Genomic DNA, 20,283 nt, shown 5'->3' with positions numbered 1-20,283 from the left:
ACGTACAAGGTGGCCGCTGACGTGGAGTCCCCGGACGTGGTGGGTTGGAGCGGGTCACCCAGTGACACCGTCCGCCCGGCCGTTGGTTTTTTTGGCAAGTGGCACCAGAGGGGAGAGAGCGACGATGCTTCATCCAATGCTGCAATGGATAGTCACTGGGACACTGCAGCTGCGCCTGCTCAACTTACTGGAGGGTTCAAGGTGAGGCTCCAGCGATGTCAAATTATTACATCTCCTGCGGTTTTGGTTGCGTTGTTGTGGGATTTGTTGTGAGTGTATTGCGACTTGTGAACTTATGGGCCGTCGCAAACCTCATCAGGACCCATTGGAAGCCGAATGGTCGTAATCAACGCTGTTATAAAATCGGATGATTGAAAATCGGATTACGTTTTGCTGTATGGCTCCTACTATGGTCATATAGGGATTTGTGGTTACGCCATCCGTATTCATATGGGCCGTCCTGCTGTTCTGCAATAACGCTATCCATTAGGGACTCCAGGAGCCCATGTATAAGACATTGCTCATGCTGGTGGTATGACGTGCACTTTGTACCTCGAGGAATATTGCCACCGTAATCACCGGTGATGGCTTCTAAAGATGGAAAAATCGTGTGTCGGCTCCATTCTATTCGTTAACTCCGAAAACTGTAGCCAGGCTTTACTTTGATGGCATCAGCGAGTTTTAGGAGAACGAAGGAGTTCCGTTTCCGGAAACATATGATAAGCCAATCGCTTGATTCCTTTGGAGTGGTGACAGCGATACGGAGTCAGAATCGGATGGCGATTACGATTCTCTGAAACTCCCTAGTATAATCGCTTCCAACGGTACGTGGTTATGCGGTATCGAACCCCTGTACAGGACGTCTGGCCAGTCGTTGTTACAGTACGTGAGTATTTTGTACAGTTTATCCGCACTTGTTAACTTGCATTCTTGAAAGGACAGTGGGGGGGGGGGGGGATATACGTTTATTTCGGAAAGGTCAGCCTGACCCAAGGTCGGCTTGCTATTCCTAAATCAAAATATATCACAAAGATTAAGTAAAAACAAATATAAGATGATGAGGGTGGGGTGATGTGTAGATGACATGAAAGGTCAACTCATAATTTGTTCATGAGGTCTGTCGTGTGAAGGACAGTGGGATCCATGTCTAGATAGCACGGAAGCATTTGAAGTAGAAAGTCCCAGACTGTAGAGACCTCCATCCCAGATCTTTCTTTTCTTACACGTCAATCCGCTCACACAGCAACTCAGCTGAACACTCAACAGAGCGTCACATAAAGAAGAAAAATCTGCAATTCGTTAAGGAAGCAAGTAGCCAAAAAAGCAAGTAGCAACTGCATCTCTACAGCGCAACAGCTATAGTAGAAGAGAAAGCCGTTACTTCTATCCATAGAACGTGCCAAGAAGTTACCGAATGTATTCCCTTTCCTCCATCCGCGATAACTTCACCAAGTCGCACATCACCGACATTGAAAGGCCTATCCTAATTACTGACCTCTCCTCGTGCTATCCATATTAACAACAGGATAGAAGCTGCCTCAAAACTCCACTACAAGTCTAAATCATTTACACAATTTGTACCTGCCATTTGTATAACGCAAGTTTGCGTGTCACACGAACATGTCACGTCGGTGTTGCGAGTGTCGCTTCCCCGTCAGACATACTTAGCTTAGCCTGGCACCGCCCGCATGATTTATAGTTATAGGGTTCTGCGTTTTCGATTTTTATTTTTGGACAGATTCGGCGTATGTTTTTCGATGTTTATTGATTTTTACGAAATCGGCGTTTTTCGGTGTTTTCCCTGCGGCGTGTACATGGTATACCCGACTGTTATCGGGTAATACAAATCACGCACGACGCTTATTCAACATGGCGTCGTTCGCTGCGGTGGCGTTTTACGGCTAACGAAAAAGTAAACGGACATTTTTCACAACCGTCGTATTTCTGTATGGTTTCCTGTTCTGCATCAACAACTTGCAGGACGTGCAGCAATTTATCACTGTCAAGACCTGGAATGTCCCTCGGTATTCGGTGTTTTTCGATTAAAACCGAATCAGGAAAAATTTACCCGGCAAATGTTTTCGGTGTTTTTCTGTTAAAACTGAAAACGCGGAACCCTATTAGTGTAGGTGCCAAAAAAACCGCACTCTACGCCGCCGCTAAGAAGTGAACCTTCGCACCTCATTCTCAGATAAAGAGTATAAACGTTACCCTGAAAGGTGGCGCTTCAGCGGTAAATTTTTGTACCGGTCAATATATTTTCATCTTTACTGTCATCAGCAAATATATGAAGCAAGGTACTACTCGCTATGGAACCACGAGATGGGAGAACTACCTGCTCAAGGTCGGCGCATGCCCCTGTGACAAAGGCCGATCCCCAAGGGTGCAGTTTTGGCCAGTTGATGGCCCTAATTGCCGAATGATCGCTAAAAATGGGTGGGGAGAGAATGAGGCACCGAAGAATAAAAAAAGCACACAAAAAGACAATGGTAACGGCAAAGAAACGATACAGAGGTTAATTACTGTAATGGTGCCTCAATCACTTGCGGAGCAATTTCGGTGGAGGATTGGTGCGGGCGATGCGCAAGATACGGTGTTCAGTAGGGTTACAGAGGTGGAACATGTGTCATTGGGTACGGTTGTTTGAAAGGGTAGTGCAAGGTTTATCTTCCAGGCCGTTCTTGACTACAGGAAACTTGTACTGCTCCAGGTACAGTACTCTAAAATTGAGTGATTGTATAGCCAGGAAGACTTAGCCATTGCTATGTTTGTACCATAAATGTTTGGATTTTGTGCCAATTAAACCTAGCTTAGCGTGATCGTCGTATGTGTTGACCTCTTGCATGAAACATCATGGCCAAACATTATGTAGCAAAGCCGAGTCACCTGCTTCAACAGCGCGCAGAGCTCCCGGATGTATATGAGATTGATCCGTGTGCATAGCATTTGTTCAGTATTAGAGAAGCACTAACATGGCACATAAGCAGTATAGTTCCAATATAGATGTCAAATCCGCAAAGGGCACAAAGCCTCAATTATGTACGTGTACTCGAGGTATCCTTGCCAGAATGAGTTGGAGATGTACGAAGATGAGCAGCTATACTCATTATTCGAAAAATTATACCAGAGAGAATAAGTCTTTGTGCATTGTTCTTACAGTCAATAAATCAATCAGTACAGCGAGAGTTTCGAAAGGTTTTACTATCGGGACAATTTTGAAGTATTTCGGCTGAATGCAGTTCCACCATTGACGATGTTCGCATGCTTTGTGAAGTGGTTTATTTAACCATCTTATGCGTCGAAGTCGTACTTCCGTACGAAAGCACCGTAATGCTACAGATATAGCACTTTCAGGAGTAGTATTTTGTATGTCCCGTTACCGTGCTGCTTTGTAACTTCGCAGAAGACCAGACGAGCGGGCGCAGTGGTACGGTAATAAATATGAACTCTATACGAGATGGAACCTGCATGTCCGTCAAACACAAAGTTATCATTCAAATACTCATAAGACATAAAACCTAATAGCTTAGCGTGGAATCAGTGAAGAAGATACGCTTGCAGTCGCAAATTACGCTGACTATATCCTTCCCGATCTCTCTGGCTTTTCGCATGGGCATCACGGTGGTGCCCCGGTGGTTTCCGGTCACTGAGCAACGGGGTTGTTCTTTCGCCTGTCAACTGATCGATATGTGCCGGCGTAATTCACCGTTGTGTGGTAATCAACGTGAGAGAGGAGGCAGAAATATTTGAGGAGCGATAAACTGAGAGAGACAAAAATAAGAGATTAATGTCACGTTTCAGTAAAGTTTTCTTGAAGTTATTCGTATATGGTTCCTAACAACCAGCACTTGAACGTTAGTAAACACCTGGAAAGAACAATGTAAGCAAATAGAAAGTGCTTTACCGACAGCAGTGTAAATTTCACAGGTCATCGGAAATAGCGTACGCGATGTTTCGAAGCATGGCCGTTTTGTAATACTTGTTCGAAAGTATGACGACGGACTGACTATATTTTGTGAGTCCATGTGTATATTACCGGCTAGTATAAGTCTTGTCTCGTAAGGGGTGCTTAAAAGCACCCGTGCATGAGGTTATTCCAGCATTTCTGCCACTAACGAAAAGGCTCTTATAGTCACTTTTTGAAATAATTCAACTCGGGAAACAAGAAGACGCACGGACCATCAACGGTTATCAAAATCTCAACGGACCAAGACCTGGCGGGTGCGACAGCAACGGAGTGCTACATTATAGTAGACCTATGATCTGGGGCATCGTCATGGTGGAGCGCCACTTAGGATTTTCTAGCACCTACCGAACGCCATTTTAACGTCCTCATCAACCTCCTCTTGATAACCAAACGTTGGTGAGCTAAAATAATAGCTGCAATGTCCCTGGTGTAGCAAGCGGACAGTTTGCCTGGCCGTCTTCAAAGGATTGGCATCCGTCTTTGATGCGGGAAGATATATGCGCTCCCGAGAGATGTTTGCAGCATTTCGTGTGTTTCGAAACAGATGTTTCGTCGATTTTCCTGAGGTTCTTGAAAGAAGTCCACCTTATCGGTGCAGGGACATCCCAAGCAGCACAATGTACTGAAAGTCGAGTGCAATAGGGGTGGACGGTATGTGTCTTATCGATGTTCTTTAGTTTCACGAGTCTGTTCAAGGCGTTCCACCTACCCGTCCACCCCTATTGCACTCAGTACACTTTCAGTACACTTTCAGTACTACTTACAGAACCACTCAGTACCAGTGTTGTACCCGTTACCGAAATATGGTATCGCGATACCGATACTCGTTACTTGAGTAAAAAGTATCGAAATACCGATAACGATACTTCTTTTTTAAAGTAACGAATACCGCTACCGTTACTAAAAAAAAGTAACGCGATACTTTGCCCGATACTTTTGTTTGAAACACGAAGATAATGCAACATAGAAATACTGTATCGCTTACGTAAACAGTTTTGCAGTAAAAAGACAGCACACTTTTATCAATAGCTCGTTCTGGAACTCGTCTTCTGCCATCCTTTCAGGCCGTGGTCTCTTCGGCAGTTGGCAGAGACCAGTATGACAATTACGTTAGTGTCAGGCCCACACACCCTGGAGTCCGATTACCAAGGAATCCTATCCGAAGTTAACAATACCACAGTATATGTGAGCGTGACCCAGTGCGACACGGCAGCTAAGCAGTGGAATCCAGAGCGTACTGTCAATGACTTTACCTCTGTTCGTTGACCTCAACTCTTTTGTTGTGGTTATTTTCTCCAGTTTCTATGAAAAGCAGTGAACATGCGTTTGGTATAGTAATTCTATAATTCCGGTTACGGAGCACTTGGACATGTCCACAGGCTTATTGTCGAGGGCTAGGCGGACCATTGACAATGAACAAGAGTGAGAAATGTCGTCGGTGAAGAAAGGGTGGGGCACTAAAAAGTATCGGTATCGGTAACGATACGGAGATCGCGTTACCATAAATTTGTAACGGAAATACTCTTCCGATACCAATTTTAAAAAGTATCGCGATACGCACTCCGATACCGAAAAAGTATCGATTACAGTAACGGCGTTACTTGTAACGGCGATATGTACAACACTGCCCAGTACTGCCTACAGTATAGTACTTTCAGTACACTTTCAGTACATTGTGCTGCTTGGGCTCGTTCTGCCAGAGCACGCTTGAGAGCGCTTCAGCCGTGGCGCGCGTGTTAGGCGCGCGGACGCGTTGTCACCTCATACTTTTGTATAGTCACCGGCCTTCCTTCTAGGCTTGTTGGAAATCTCAAGGATGCTCTACAACTTTCCAATCGACATATCTACCCTCAAGCCAATACTTGAAAAGTTAGCTGATTAATCGTACACAATTAGCTGATTAGACATAATTAAAAATACTGGCGACTACGCTATACGCAACCGCGCTGAAAACATTCAGAATTGATTTCATTCGCGTAAACGCTTCGTCGTTTTTTAAATTTTGCTGCACGTTAGCGGGGACACCATGTATATTTACAATTAATTAATAACACATAATACGGACAGAGTACGAATCACATTCGATGCTTAGTTGACAGGTTGCTCGGAGTAGCAAGCCAGCTTGTCCTGACCTCTCCTTAAATTTCCCATAATGAAACGAAAAACATGCGATGAAATAGCTTAATGAAAGATGACGCAAATAGGTATAACATTTCTATTTTGTTCTTTTTTTTTATTTTTATGCGTGATAAGATGTAAACAAGTTCGTTGAAGTTTTTAAAGCATAAATAATTTGAACTGAAACATGAAACTGAAACAAACTGTACCTCTTATCATGCGCAGAGGCAAACTGTCGTGGCGTAATGTGCGCGTACCATATAGAGCGCTGTGTCACCGGTGATCAAAAATTAACAAAACACACGTACAATCCGGTGTCAAATATATCTTTTGGTGTTCAAAATACGTAAATTATGTCTCAAACAACCGCCACACTGTTTTCTTTTATGTTCCGCATCGAACGAACACCTTTTATACATCTCTTTTGACCGGCGTTTGTGGGGTCCTGGTCGCCGTTTCCGAGTACAAGCTGAGGTATTGGTCGACCAACACTCAGAACAAACCGGGAAAACCCGCGAATTGACTTCACAGAACGCGGGTCAGATGCAAGCCACTCTCACGTGGGTTCACTCGTCTGTGTCCGCGTCACGTCTACCTAAACGACTATACGGTCGTATACCAACTAACCCTTCGCGGAATATTCCACAGTACGTTTCTTTTTTTTTCTCTCTCTCTTTTTTTTCGTTCTTCTTTTTTTTCTGTTTTTTATTTCCTTTTTCTTGTAGTCTGTGATAGTGATGCGCTATGAATTCTATACATTATGCTTCCCTGCATGTATGAGCTCGAGCAGCGATAGTTGACCCCCAGTTTCTGAGAAAATATCGTGCCACGCACTCAGCTGGGCTTCCAGTCATCCAAATACTGTGCGCTGTGTCGGAGCGTTGGAAGTTCAGTACAATCCAAAGCCACGTTCCTTATGTGATGTATAATGTACATACGATATGTGAATATAAGTATGTTGTTTGGTTAATTTCTCCGGCGTAATGTTTATGAAGAACGAGTCTCTGTTGAGGGTAAGTGCTGTGCGCCTCATTTGTCTTTGTTGTGCAGCTTTCAGTAAGGCGGTAGGTTTTGTGCTTTTACATTGGAGATTATGTATGACGCAGCATTCGCACCCATTCGTGGGATAGCAGCCTTTGCACTTGATTTTGACTTTGGCTTGCACAGGCGGCATGTTCACCAGTTCACATGTGCTCTCATCCCCTCTCTTTTTGTGTTTACTTCATCGGCGATGAACATAACAGTGATGAGGGCGCGTCTGATTGATCAAGCTCGTTACAGACAATGAACTTAGAATTGCCATCGAGCAGGGGAAAAAATCTAATCTAATTACTTGAATAGATCTCTGACACTGCCAAGTTAATGTTCTCTCGCCGGAATCGGGAAGCACAGTGCAGTGACTTACCAAAATCCACCACAAAATACGCTACCTATAGTGCAATGGTGACAGATAGGTGGGAAATGTGCGGAAATATTGGCCCCTACTACATAGTTGCCGACTTGAGGCTATTTCTTTGTCGTTGTTTGACTCTAGATAAGAAAAAGCACAAAATCAAGCTCAGTGGAGCTTTACGAGTGTTCGTGCCAACAAAGGCATTGTACATGTCATTGCAGTTGGCCCACTACGCCCCAGTACACACTCAGTATACACGTTACCTTTGTACAACCGCTGTCACTCATAAGACTGTTATTTTGTAGGGCTTAGCCACCTTGAAGAAGGCATTGCCACCAGTAGGCTCAATCGTTGACCAGGATGACTTACAGGTACTGTGCGTACACCTCCGGAATCGTATTGATCAGGACAGAAAAAAGGACCCACACAGGATGAGGTTAACCTTCGATGAGCCTACTCTATATTACACGCTGTATACTGAACCACCAATTTATTTTTCATTTTTGCATGGTCACGTTCTTCTGCTAATGTGATTGTCGAAACAGTCTTCGATATTTAATGGTTTCTTTCACTCATAAATCGCGAACGACGCAACCGGACAATCCCTTTCCTTTTGTGTCACCGTGTATTCACACGTGTGACATCCTCATGGAAGATTCTAGTGGAAGAAAAAGAAAAAAAAGAAACTGCTCGAGCCGAAGTTCCGCCCGGTGTTATGTTGAGCATTCTCACGGTGCCGGAATATCGGGAGTGGCATATTGCGCACTTAGCAGTCATACATCGTCAGTCTTTTCCTGTCGTCTGCTACAGAATATCTTATGGCAGTGTCGCTTGATATTCCCCACACGGTACACGGGAAGACATTCCGGTACACGGGAAGACACCACGTTGAGCGCTCGCGCTCACGAGACAGTATAAAGCAATGACGTTTTTCGCATCTATCCCCTGGAATATTCTGGGGAATGTCGCTCGTGTAAATACACGGTGAGTGTCGAGGTAACGGAATATATCTCAATCCACGAGTACAAATTTTAGCACTTTAGTGTCCCTTTAATACTAACGACGTGGTCAAGGGCCATTTTTAGTGGGCATCTTTTTTAAACATGCGACATAACCACATTTCCTTGTTTCTTGCAGGAGGGAAAAGTAGGATTCAGAAATGAATACCAAGCCGTAAGTTGAACTTCAAAATCGCCTCGGTTGTCTGCCGGTTGTTAGCCTTCAAACACATTGAATATTTTGCGGTAAAAATCAGACGGCCATGAATAAAGTACAAGTGAGATATGTTGATCACATAAGGGTGACGCTACATAGGTTATGTGAAGGGAAGTGCCTCAGGACGAGAGCCTCCGATATTTCGAACGGAGACTGTTCTTTGTTCACAGTCTCTGTTCGAAATATCGGCGGTTCTCGTTCTGAGGTACTTCCCTTCACATTTCCTTACCGGTTCGCTGGATTTTCTACCCTTCTACAGCATATAGGCAGAGATAAGAGATGAGTGGCTATTTATGTGACTCTAATGGTACAAAAAAAGATGTTGTCCTTTGGGATTAGTCATGGGGAAGACGATGCACCTGTCAACGTCAACTGTATCCCTACAAGTTTATTTATGTGTAAGTGGAACTATGTAATAAAATACGCGCGTTTAGCTTAAAGTGCCAGTCCGGATTCGGAAAACAGCGTTTATTTTATTTAGTCCATGAAAAGAAGGTGCCTCAAGGAATCTATACGCGAAATTTCAATCCTGTTTACCAACGCTGTGCATTTCTGTCAATTTTTGAAGATCTGCTTACCCTCTACAAGTTTCGATGACGCGAGGAGCTGGTGACGTATTCATAAGCCCACAAATTGCGATGATGTCATGTTCTGGAGAGGGCACTCGTCTCCTAGCAACAGCGCCGGCGTCCAGGGAAGGTCACGTGGTGGAGAAGTCACCTGACACTGATCGAAAGAGGGGGAAATGGGAGAGATGTCTTCTCCTTGTCTTTTCTCGAAGTTCCGAGCGGTCGAAGGATATATCACGTGGGGCACCGCTAACGGAGTCCAAAAAGTGAGCCCCCGGTAGACCCGGGGAGAGCCCGGCGCTCCGTCGAAGCCTAACATGACGTCACAGTTCTCAAAAATAAAAATTAATTTTCTCTAGCTTTCGCGTCACGTAGAGCCAAAATATTTTGCAGGAATGTAAAGTGAGACAAGAATATTTCAGTAACATAACATTCTGAAGACACGAGATTTAGTCCGTAGTGGCACTTTAAAGGCGATAGGAATTAAGGTACAGAGAGTTGTGAAAGTAGAACGGGCGTTGTTTCGATGGCAACTCCTACTTCCGCAAATGAAAAAAAAAAAAAAAAAGAATAAAGACGAAGAAGAGGAAGAAGAGGTCTTGTTTGTCAGATTCATGGTCGTCTGAATCCCTGCTTTCGCGTTCTATACTCAGCCCTTCTACCTGCATGCTATTCTGCGTGTAGCGATCCTCTTAAACAATGCAATGAATGAGCTACTCATCAATTCAATTTACGTTTATTCATCGTATAAATTACCAACTTATCAAAATATTCGTCGATGAGGCATTTGACGGCGCTGAACACACCACTGCGCATAATGCCCGTGAGACGCAGAGTATAAGACACCAGATGCAATAAAAAATGCCTCCCCCCCCCCTTTCTTCACCTATAGTAATGCATCGCGTGTGATATTGTTGTTATAACGCACTCTTCTCAACATTGGTTTAGGGATATGAAAGAACAGTTGCGGCGAAGACAGGGGCCTATAATGTGAGTGGAGAACTTCGTAAGAATGTTGTAGTAGGCAGATTTTGGCAGTAGCGAGTGCGTGATACGGCCCTCCGACATTGCTCAAATGTCACATGCTGTTCATATCCCGCACCAATATTCTTGACTTTACTCGTGCTGTGACAGGCATTGACGAGGATAATTAATTAATTGAGTAGGAGATATTGCGCGTAGCGCAAGGTGACTTCACCCCACTATACAGGGTGTCCGAGAAAACGCGTCATTGAATTATACTATTAAAAAACTACAATTATAATAATTAAAAAAAAACTACACCACCTAGAGTCATGCGGTCAACGGCATTTGTTCTTACTATGTTTTTGCCACCTCTTGATGAGTATGTCATGTAAATTTTGCAGTTTTAGTAGAAATGTAGTTTTATTATGTAAACTGAACTCGGAAATTTGCCAAGTAAATGTGACTTTTTTACCCCACCAATGTGAAGAACATGACGAATTTACTCAACTTTATTTTGCGACGATGAATGGGGAGTTTCATCAATGAATTTACTCAAATTCGTTAGACTTGACGGGGATATTGAGGAGCTATACTATCAGAAAAAATAGCCGAATATCATGCTTTTCGGAGCACCCAGAGCATAGAGCTCGGCGATTTTTTAGCGCAATCGTTGCCAGTCCAGTTGCCAGTGAAAGGAGGTTGCAAAACCCAACCTACAGAGGGATAGGTAGAAAAAGTGACAGTTCTTGAAATTGGGATAGGGAAGGCATGATCCCAGCGGATGCCGGATGCGATAAGCCATGCCTGTGTTATCTTTTTCTACTATCCCGGTGTGGGCTGAGTTTCCAACCTCCTTTCGTCGGGCTGACAGCGAATGCGCTGAATGATTCGCCGCGCGCTATGCTCGGGGTGTTCCGTAAAGCATGGTGTTCGGCTATTTTTTCCGATGGGATAGCGCATCAATATTCCCGTCAATTATCATGAATTTGAGTAAATTCGGCACGCTCTTCACATTGGTGGGGCAAAAAGTGACCTTTACTTGGCAAATTCCCGAGTTCAGGTCGCAAAAATTAACGTAATAAAACTTACGTTACATGAACTTCACATCACGAGGTGGCAAAAAAAAAAAGTAAGAACAAATGCCGTTGACCACATGATTCTAGGTGGCACAGTTTTTTTTATTATAATTCGATGAAACATTTTCTGGGACACCTTGTATTTTGTTATTTTGTGAAAATCCTACACGTTGTTCTCACGACTATTAAGTAAAATAATATTAAAAACAAAAAAAGTTTCCGACGTACACCTACTACACGCCCTTCTAGTGCACGACTTTCCCCATCAGCTGAACAGCCTCCCACGCGTCCATCAGGCGACACGCGTAGTGCTTATCTCAGCAAGTCTCAGAAACAGCACTTTGTGATGTCAGTGGCTGTCACTAGAATCTAGCCTGCCTTCTAGCCCGCCATACTGTCACTATGTCGTTTCTTCATCCTCTTCGTTTCGTTTCGTGTGGGTCAAGGTGGTTCGGTACGCAGAATGTCCGTCTACTGATCCGAAGGTTGCGGTTCGAACAGCGCCGGGGACGCCATAAACTTGATGGCGGGGTACAAGTTGCTTGTCACGTCGTCTTTCGCGAGTGCTGTTAACCACTGCTCGTGATCACAGTATAATCACAGCTCGTTTTCCTCGACGAACGTGACGCACGTGTGGGTAAGCAGCCCACAAACAGCACACCTACTGGCCTCTCATTCGCTGAGAACGTATCACCGTCAGCCTAGTTTGTCTTTACACTGTTCCGAACACATCTTAGTTTCGGCAAAACTCTCTTTGATCACTCAAGTCACAAGGAACACTATACTAAACATGCGTCAATCTTTATCAGGGTCAGGCAAGGGGGGCTATATGATGTCATGTGATGTAACGCCGTGCAGTACCGGCGTTGTTCAGCAATCAGACTTCCGAAATTTTAGGGACAGACCACTCATACCATTTTCATTAATAGGGTGCGAGGTGGCGGAATATGCAAAAATAAAATAAAATAAATAAATAATAAATACAAGAAGCCAGACTCGAACCCCGCCAATCCTTTGTCTGATTTGAGGTCAATGATTCCGCCATATATTATACCACGATGACTTGGGGTTTCGCTGATAGTACTGGTTCACGCTGAAGCAATTTCTGCTGTAAGCGTCTGCGTGTCACACTTAAAATTACACTCCTTACGGCAGCGCTCGGAGATGAAGCAGGACTCTTGGGGTACGCCGAAGTACCGCCCCTGGAAGAAGAAGCTTCCAGAACCCCTCTCTGCCCCTGACAGGTCCTTACTGTCGGACTTCGATGCCAATGTGAACCACTCGAACGTTAGGAGGTACAAACGGAGCCATTACACGGACCGGAAGGTGAGTTACACTGGAACGTAATTACTACGAGTACATACGGCCAAGTTTTAGACTGTATGAATCGAGGTCCCTGAAACATGCCGAACGTCCATTATTGACATCTGGTGTTCGATTTTTGATGGTTGAGGCAGTAGAGGAAAACATAAGGATGTAGACCCCACTTAGAGTGAGACCGGCTACCAGAGTGGTTATAAAAAAGCACATGACTAGTAAAACCTTAAAATGATGTCCTCTACTCTGCGACCTCTATGGCGGGTTCCCCTGCCCGCAGGGGACATAGGCCTTAGGACATAGGCCACGGTCCCGTCCCCAGTGCTACGCTTGCCGAGGAAATTATGCAAAGATCATCTCTTGACGTGAAAAGATAAAAGCTAAGCGACTTGCTGTTGATGTTTTTTTACGAAGACTTTTTACGTGAGCCAACGGTCGTAGACCCCCGAGAAAGCGTTGTTTTAATACGACTGTGCGCACCGCTCTTTAGTATTGAAGATTGTCTTCACAGCAGCATATAGAGACACAGGATGGTTGAGACGTGCTAAACCAGTTATTCAGGGACGGGGCTGCCCCTCCTCATGTGGAGGTCTAGTGAAAAATATCTATTAAATCCCAGTAACGATGTTTTACTTTTTAAATTTTATTACCATGTAAGTCGAGCCCGTCTATTACGATCTTCAATATAACGATAACTCCGATATTACGACCAAATTGCTGGTTCTCGTAAACTCGTCGACTGCAGCACATGTAAAAAAAAAGACTTCGATGTAACGATCGCCATGAAAGCGCTTGCTCGCATTTTGCGATCGAGTTTCTCCCGGCGGCTGGTAAAACGCACGAAAAGTAAGATATCGCGTTCTCTTGAAGAGAGCGCGCGGCAGCGGCGATCTCTCCAGCTCCTTCTGGCGTGTTGCGACGTCAGGTCATACGAGCATTTTTATTGGCTGCCGAGAATCATCTGTTACAGCGAAGGAGCAAGACATATGGAAATCGGATAAGGATCCCTATGGTTTCTATGGGGCAAGGCAAGGTCGACTGCTCAGTGCACGCGCCTAATACAGCCGCAAAACGAAAGAAAGAAAAAGAAGGCATGTGCCTTACTATTGGGCGGATAACCTGATGTCACAGACTAGCAGCCGAAGGAAGGAGCTTCTTTGACGCGCGAAATTGAAAGCTGTCTTGCACACGGATTGCGCACTGCACTCGTACTTCGTGTGTCAAATTTTGTTCTTGCCCTTCTATGCTTCTTTAATCGTAAAGATGTATCTGACATTGTCGACACTGTGGTGGCCAGCAATGGACGAGGCCATCGTTATTGAACAGTGCCTCATGTGGTATTTGCGGTTATGTTGTCGTTGGAAAAGCGTTCACAGAATGTGACACAAAGCTGATACAAGCTAGAGCTGTAAATGAAATGTTTTCGTGCTTTCGACAGACGTACATGTTCAGTGGCATTCTACTCGTACCGAACAACATCGTTGACGTGATCCCAAACGGCGAATTCGCGGAAGTTCATATATAACGATGCTCTGATATCAAATTTCGCGTTTCCGTCAATATCGTAAAAAAAACGGGCTCGACTGTAGCACGAATATTAATTTCTAGCATTGACCTCTGATAATCATTGCGTAGAGAGGGTCATATTATAAGCATTGCATGCACGGCTGGCCCGGTCTCTGTTATAACAATATTGTTGATCTCATGTCTGTACGTCTTAGCTCAGCGTCATGGCGAGGCAAGTGGCTGGCGGGAATCGCAAGTGGGGATTTTTCCTGTCCTGAAGTAAAAGTACAATCAGAAATCTCCATGTTACAAACATTTACGAGGAACAACATAAAACCCAAAGAACATTACCTTCACAATGAATACCACAGTGTAATCAAGTCACTATAACGTACGAGAATGACATGTTCATCGTATGTTCGTAATGGAACGTTTTATGAAATGTCCTGTTTTGCGGCATCTCCTAGTTTTTCAAGAAACCAGTGTTTGACGATGTCTTGGCCAAGGACGACGTCTTCTCAAATTTTGGATCCAAGGTACACCACTTTTTACGCACTTTTTTGTGTGGACATTTTTGTGTTCCGTCTTTGCCAAGCAAGCTTTTTGAATTTTTAGAGAATTTTTGACAACAACTGGCTTTGGTGTTGTTGTACGCTTCTTTTGGTCTTCAACACATTTTTGCCTGTCTGGTTCAGGCTTCGTTTTAAGCGTCGGTAGGTGGAAGTCAAATCTAAACCCCACAGAAGAACTTTTACGCGAGCTATAGTTTCGTGGGTATTTTCATCACCAAACTAATCCGAATGGAAGTAACACCGATGAACATAGCAGGAGCAGGCACAATTTTCGCGAGCCCTTGTAAGACCTGCTGCTGTAGGATAAATTACAGAAATTTGATTAGGCAGGTTTCATTAAAGGAAATGTTTGCTCCTTAGCCTAATTGAAATAATATATGACAGGAGCGTTTGACTCCAATTCGCCTGCAAGCCCTTTCGCTCGAAACCGACGTATTTCCAGAGCCGGAGCAAACTATTCGCACAGTTCAGGTCACGTGAAAACGGCGCCAAGGGCACGCCCTCGTGTCGTCACAATGCCGTCACACTGACGTCTCTCTGCGCAGGAATTTCATACCGTGCAAACCCGATGATTTATAATGCAGATAAGAAATTATACCGCTTAAGTCGATGAAGCATAAAAGCAGGTGTTCTGGTAAAATAAGGAATGGAACAAAAATCTGTAATGGACCTTTCTCACGTACGCGTCGTCACCTAGCGGCTCTCCAGCGAACCACGCTCGGAGCGCGTCAACGCAAATCCACGTGGGTAGCACAAAGGACCAAAACCGGTCCGGAGTGGGACCGACGAGCTCGCGCCGTGCGTGCGGTCTCTCCACTGGTCCCCACTTCTGTCGTTCCCATACTGCGCCGTCTAGTGAAGACGGAGATAACCCTCTCCGACGCCCCAAGGTCATGCGCATGGGCCGTTGCGAAAAAGGTCAATTGATGCTTGGGGAATAGCTCAATGGTCGTGCTGGTAGACAACCACCGGCTGTGGTGCCCGAGGTTCCCCCTGGGTTTTCCACAGGCACTGGGGACAGATGTCGGCGCAGTTTTCCCTGAACTTGGCCCAGTACGCATACTAAACCCCCCTCCCTGTATCCCACTCCTTCCTTCTGTCCTCTCTCCACTTGTCCACGTCTGTATGCCGCTCGTAGCCACAGTTGCTTTCCGGCGCTCACACGAAAGAAAGAAATGATGCTTGGAGAACGAACTGTACCCCAATAAAGGAACCGCCTATTTGTGAATCACGGGTGAATCAGCGATTGTCACAAGATGCAAACTGAGCAAGGAAAGAAAAAGAGAGAAACAACTTACAAGACAACACAAGTTACAACAGTTCAGTCAATGCTGCGAGCAGGGGCGGATCCAAGATTTTTCTGAGAGGGGGGTCCAGCCTTGGCCAGCATGGTAGATACACGATCTAGGTCAATCAAACACTATGTGACGACAGAAATTCAGGAGGGGGTCAGGACATCCTGACCCCCCCCCCCCCCCTCTAGATCCGCCCCTGGCTGTGAGGGAAGTTCCAGCATTTTAAGGGCAGTGCACCAACCGAAACCAATAGGTTGTGCTCCATGAAGGACTGTGAAAGTCAACATGAAAAACTGTGTAACCGGCATGGGTCTTATGGCGTTTCCAGGTATCGCTCCGAGGACCCCAGGACACGGTATCCATGAACACCATGGCAGCAGCACGACTGCCCCCCATCCAGCACCGTCACGTGTGCAATGTCGGCCATGGCAGATACCAAGGGCCTCTGAGCCAATGGCAAGTCATGGCTGACATGTACATCGATAGCGATGTACGCAAACGAGGAAGGTAATGAAATATTTCCATGGAACTGTCAACGAATGTTGTCTTAGACATACAGCTATAGTTCTGAAGAGTTGAAATCTTGTTTCTTTCCCGCTGTACTTGAGTGACGTAGCCAGGGTACTCGGAAATAAATTTGTCAGGTTTTTCGAGACATATCTACAAAATGGGCCATTGCTTCGTATTCTAATGTTATAATTAATGCAGGCTACTCACAAGACAGACAGATTTCCAGCGCCCAGAGCCCCCTGGCTACGACATCACAGACCATCAGTATCAGGGCAGGTACTGTCAACTTCCAAAACAATGTGTGTGGGGGGGCTATCGTTTCTGCTAGTCTGATATCATACGCTTAGAGGCTCGTTGCCTCTAACGGATTGGAGGGACAGAAACAGACTAACTAACGGTTGGTGTCAAACAACACTTCCTAATTCGTAATAGAGGCAACGAAATAGAAGGACAACACACAATACTGAAGGACCCCACGACGCTCAGCTGCAGGAAAGTGCATGGAAGGTTTGAATCCCGTTGCTGGTGCTTTTTCGTCAATTGCCATTCTTCAAAGGGGCACTCAAGTGCAAAAAGTAGAGGTGTGCGAATATTGAAATTTTCGAATGCGAATCGAATACGAATATTTGCAAAATTGTTCTTCGAATATTGAATCGAATATCACGTCATAGGATAAAGCCTTCTGAGATAGGCTTAAGGATATAGGCTTCATTGGATATATATTGGAAATTTGGAGGCAGTCGCGTTCCAAGACTATTCCACTTTGTAGAATTTTCCTAGCTCCTAGGTGGAAAATTTGAAGGCGAATATCTTGGACTACGGGTGAGCTAGGGAAATTCTACAAAGTGGAATAGTCTTGGAACGCGACTGCCTCCAAATTTCCAGTACAAACTTGCCCGCTAACTGCAATAATTAAAAAGTTAACATATTTTAGTTAATTACGAGTTTAAGGGCGGCAACCATCATTTCACCTTGTGTCCGCCTGGCCGCAAAACCCGCCTGCACAAGCGGCTTCCTTCTACCACTCGTGTTTTTGTTTTTTATCGTGAAAGCTTAATTTTGAACGCCCTGTATGCACATGTACAGTAAAATTATTTGTACAATGAAACAATGTGCTGTTCTCATGAAGCAATGAAGCTGAAAACCGTAAAAACAACTTGCACTTCTAACATCTTCATGCACGGTGAACACCGGTGTTGGCATTATAAGTACTGGTGAAACAGATAGAATGGATGTAAAGGGCAATGCCATGTTCAGAGTGTGGGATGGTTTAGTGATGAGCACATCTTAGAAGGAAAATGAAGGTGGCAAGTGCACTCTTCTTGCACTGACAATGCCTTCCGCATTTGTCGTGTAGGCGAGAAACTGCACGGTTCCACTGTGCTCTCACGCGTGATGTTCCTGACGGTAATGCATAGTTTGGAACAGCCACATTCATTAGCGCAGTAAACCGCGATCCTCGACGTTGTTGTATGGTTATGCTTATCACGCGTGATTGTTTCCGCGACGTTCATGTTCAGCGTTTCTTTCATTTCACGGCGAAAATATGCACGCGCACCTCAAAACTTTGTCGCGCCGACGCCAACGCGCACGAGTTGCGAGCAAAATCGCTCCATGCGGGTCGGGCTTAAGGCTATACGAGTCTTGCTATCATCAACAGTTAGTGCAGTTTCAAATGACTTTGCATCGTTATTATCATCCTAGTTGGCACTTTTAACATACGGTCGCACAGCGCCGGAGTTGGAGAAACTATGTCGAAATATCGTCACGTCCAACTCCTCGATTATCGCTGTCACCGCCACCGTCATCGCACGGTCTGTGGATCAATTCTGTCCGTCTTGAAGGTTCTGCCGAAATGTCAGCACACAGCATACCATAGTCATCGTCTTTTGCAGACGACATGTCTAAGCACTTTGCCACAAAGTAGCATGCCACCAAGTGGCTGGCATTCTCGGCAGTGTTCGAACCCGCAACCTTTAGTATCAGTATGCATGTGTTACTAAGAAAGTTTGCTGGTGTTCTCTAATGCGATAACTTGTTCTCAAAGCGTATTCTTTCTGCCCGACACTGATGTACAAATTTCTTATATTTTTGGCAGACGAAAGCTGGTGGGGAGGAGAAACGAGACACAGTTTGACATGGTACACGTGGAAAAGCCACCAGCGCAACCATGCGAGAGAAAGTTAGCAGTGGACAAGGAGATCGGTTTGCCCAGGAAACGTATGGTGTTCGAGGGACCTGTATACTCAACTACCTACGCTCACTGGCATTCCAGGATATTCAGCCCTCCGAAGACAAACGGTTCAGAGTGAACACGTCCTACATGATAAGAGAGCATCACTGTCTTCATAAGCTTCCTAATAACTGTGCTGCCATGTCGTCTGCCATCAGACTCGAGGGAGTAACTTTCAATCGAATTATAAAACTGTGAAACCAGTACGGACTTCACTGGGACCTGCACTGGCATAATCTAAGAAGATGCGACTGATGAAGCTTGTGGTCAGTAGTATGTATTAGAAACCTGTATGCCCCAAGGGCACCACTGCTGCAGCTTGTACTATTTTCTTTTCTTTTTGTGAAGGTATGCTGATGTTACCTTGGAGCAACGTTACACTAGGTATCAGCTATTCACTGGCATCCGAGTAGCAGAACTGTGCAAACAGACATCTCTTGTGAGCTTCCAAAATACTAAGCTACAAATTAGTGCATTGCGTATTGCAGATACATATTGTGGATATCTTGCAGATTACATTGTGGGGTTCGCACAAACACACTGCACCGTAATCAAGTGCCCATTCGAGCTCAACGTTAGCTGGATCGCCCTTCAGATTTTATGAGATGTGGTACATGTCAGCTTTCGAAGAACCTTAACTGGCCAATGATGGCAACACCACAGACATTCTGCTGTTATTGCCCAGATAGTTCACAACTAGACGAGAGCACAAAGGGTGAATTCCAAGCTGCTAGTTTTCGCCACTCTGAAAAGATGTCGCTCCAGGCATGACCTTTTTATTTCTAATCATTCAAACGGATGTACAGGCAGTATTCGCACTGCGCTCCTTTGGTGCTACCAGGCTGACCGTCCGGTATGCAGAATGCATTCAATGAGTATGCATACGTCAATGCTGTTGACAAGAGTCAACCAAACTATACACCTCCACCCCTCATTTGTGGACGTTTGTACAAAGATTCTCCTTGTTACCATCTGCAGTAGAAGCTGCTGTCGCTGCCCCCTTTTTTGGTGCAGACAGACACTCCGTTCTGTTAGCTGTAGCTGAAATGAATGAACATTGCGCGTACACACGCTATAAAAGCTAGCCCTAAAGCGACCGAAACCGTGCTCTGAGTAACCTCTCCGTAGATGTTCATACGAAGAGCTGTGATATCACCAAACATCTCTCCAATGGCCTTAGCACTCATAGGAGGGCAAGCGCAAGGAAGAGCGGAAGTGGGCATCGAGAGGGCAAGTGGAGAGTGAAGTCAGAGCAGGAACACATGTTGCCGTGAGAGGGGCACCTCCTGTACTTGGCATAAGGGAAGGTGTTCAATCCACGACAGACCACGCATGCTCCATCGCGTGTGGCGCGAGAGTGCCGTAAAGCGAGTTTCACCTAAAGCATGCAGGCGTTAGGTGAAGCCGACTTGCGGAATGGTGACGCCTAATGTTACCACAAGTTGTCCTGATATGTTCCCTCCACGTGTTCGGGATATCGACGACTTGGCGTCTCCCAGTGCAGCCGTCAAACTCTGAACAAATGAATGCGATTGCGGTGCTTTCG

The 20,283-nt window shown here is 45.2% G+C and overlaps 1 protein-coding gene across 1 annotated transcript; it reads left to right on the top strand.

Moving 5' to 3' along the window:
- The first annotated feature begins 91 nt into the window (after positions 1-91).
- LOC135401032 (uncharacterized) lies at positions 92-19,051 on the top strand. Its single transcript, XM_064633149.1, has 9 exons — positions 92-201; positions 7,784-7,849; positions 8,616-8,651; positions 10,211-10,252; positions 12,460-12,630; positions 14,595-14,663; positions 16,323-16,501; positions 16,703-16,780; positions 18,603-19,051. Exons 1-9 carry the CDS (start codon positions 145-147, stop codon positions 18,814-18,816), a joined length of 912 nt encoding a protein of 303 aa, XP_064489219.1. The 5' UTR covers positions 92-144; the 3' UTR covers positions 18,817-19,051.
- Positions 19,052-20,283: the final 1,232 nt, after the last annotated feature.

This window comes from Ornithodoros turicata, chromosome 7 (assembly GCF_037126465.1).
Source record: "Ornithodoros turicata isolate Travis chromosome 7, ASM3712646v1, whole genome shotgun sequence".
In the NCBI taxonomy this organism is placed as follows: domain Eukaryota; kingdom Metazoa; phylum Arthropoda; class Arachnida; order Ixodida; family Argasidae; genus Ornithodoros; species Ornithodoros turicata.
The sequence above is the reverse complement of the archived record's forward strand: the minus strand, read 5'-3'. Positions and strand labels throughout refer to the sequence as shown.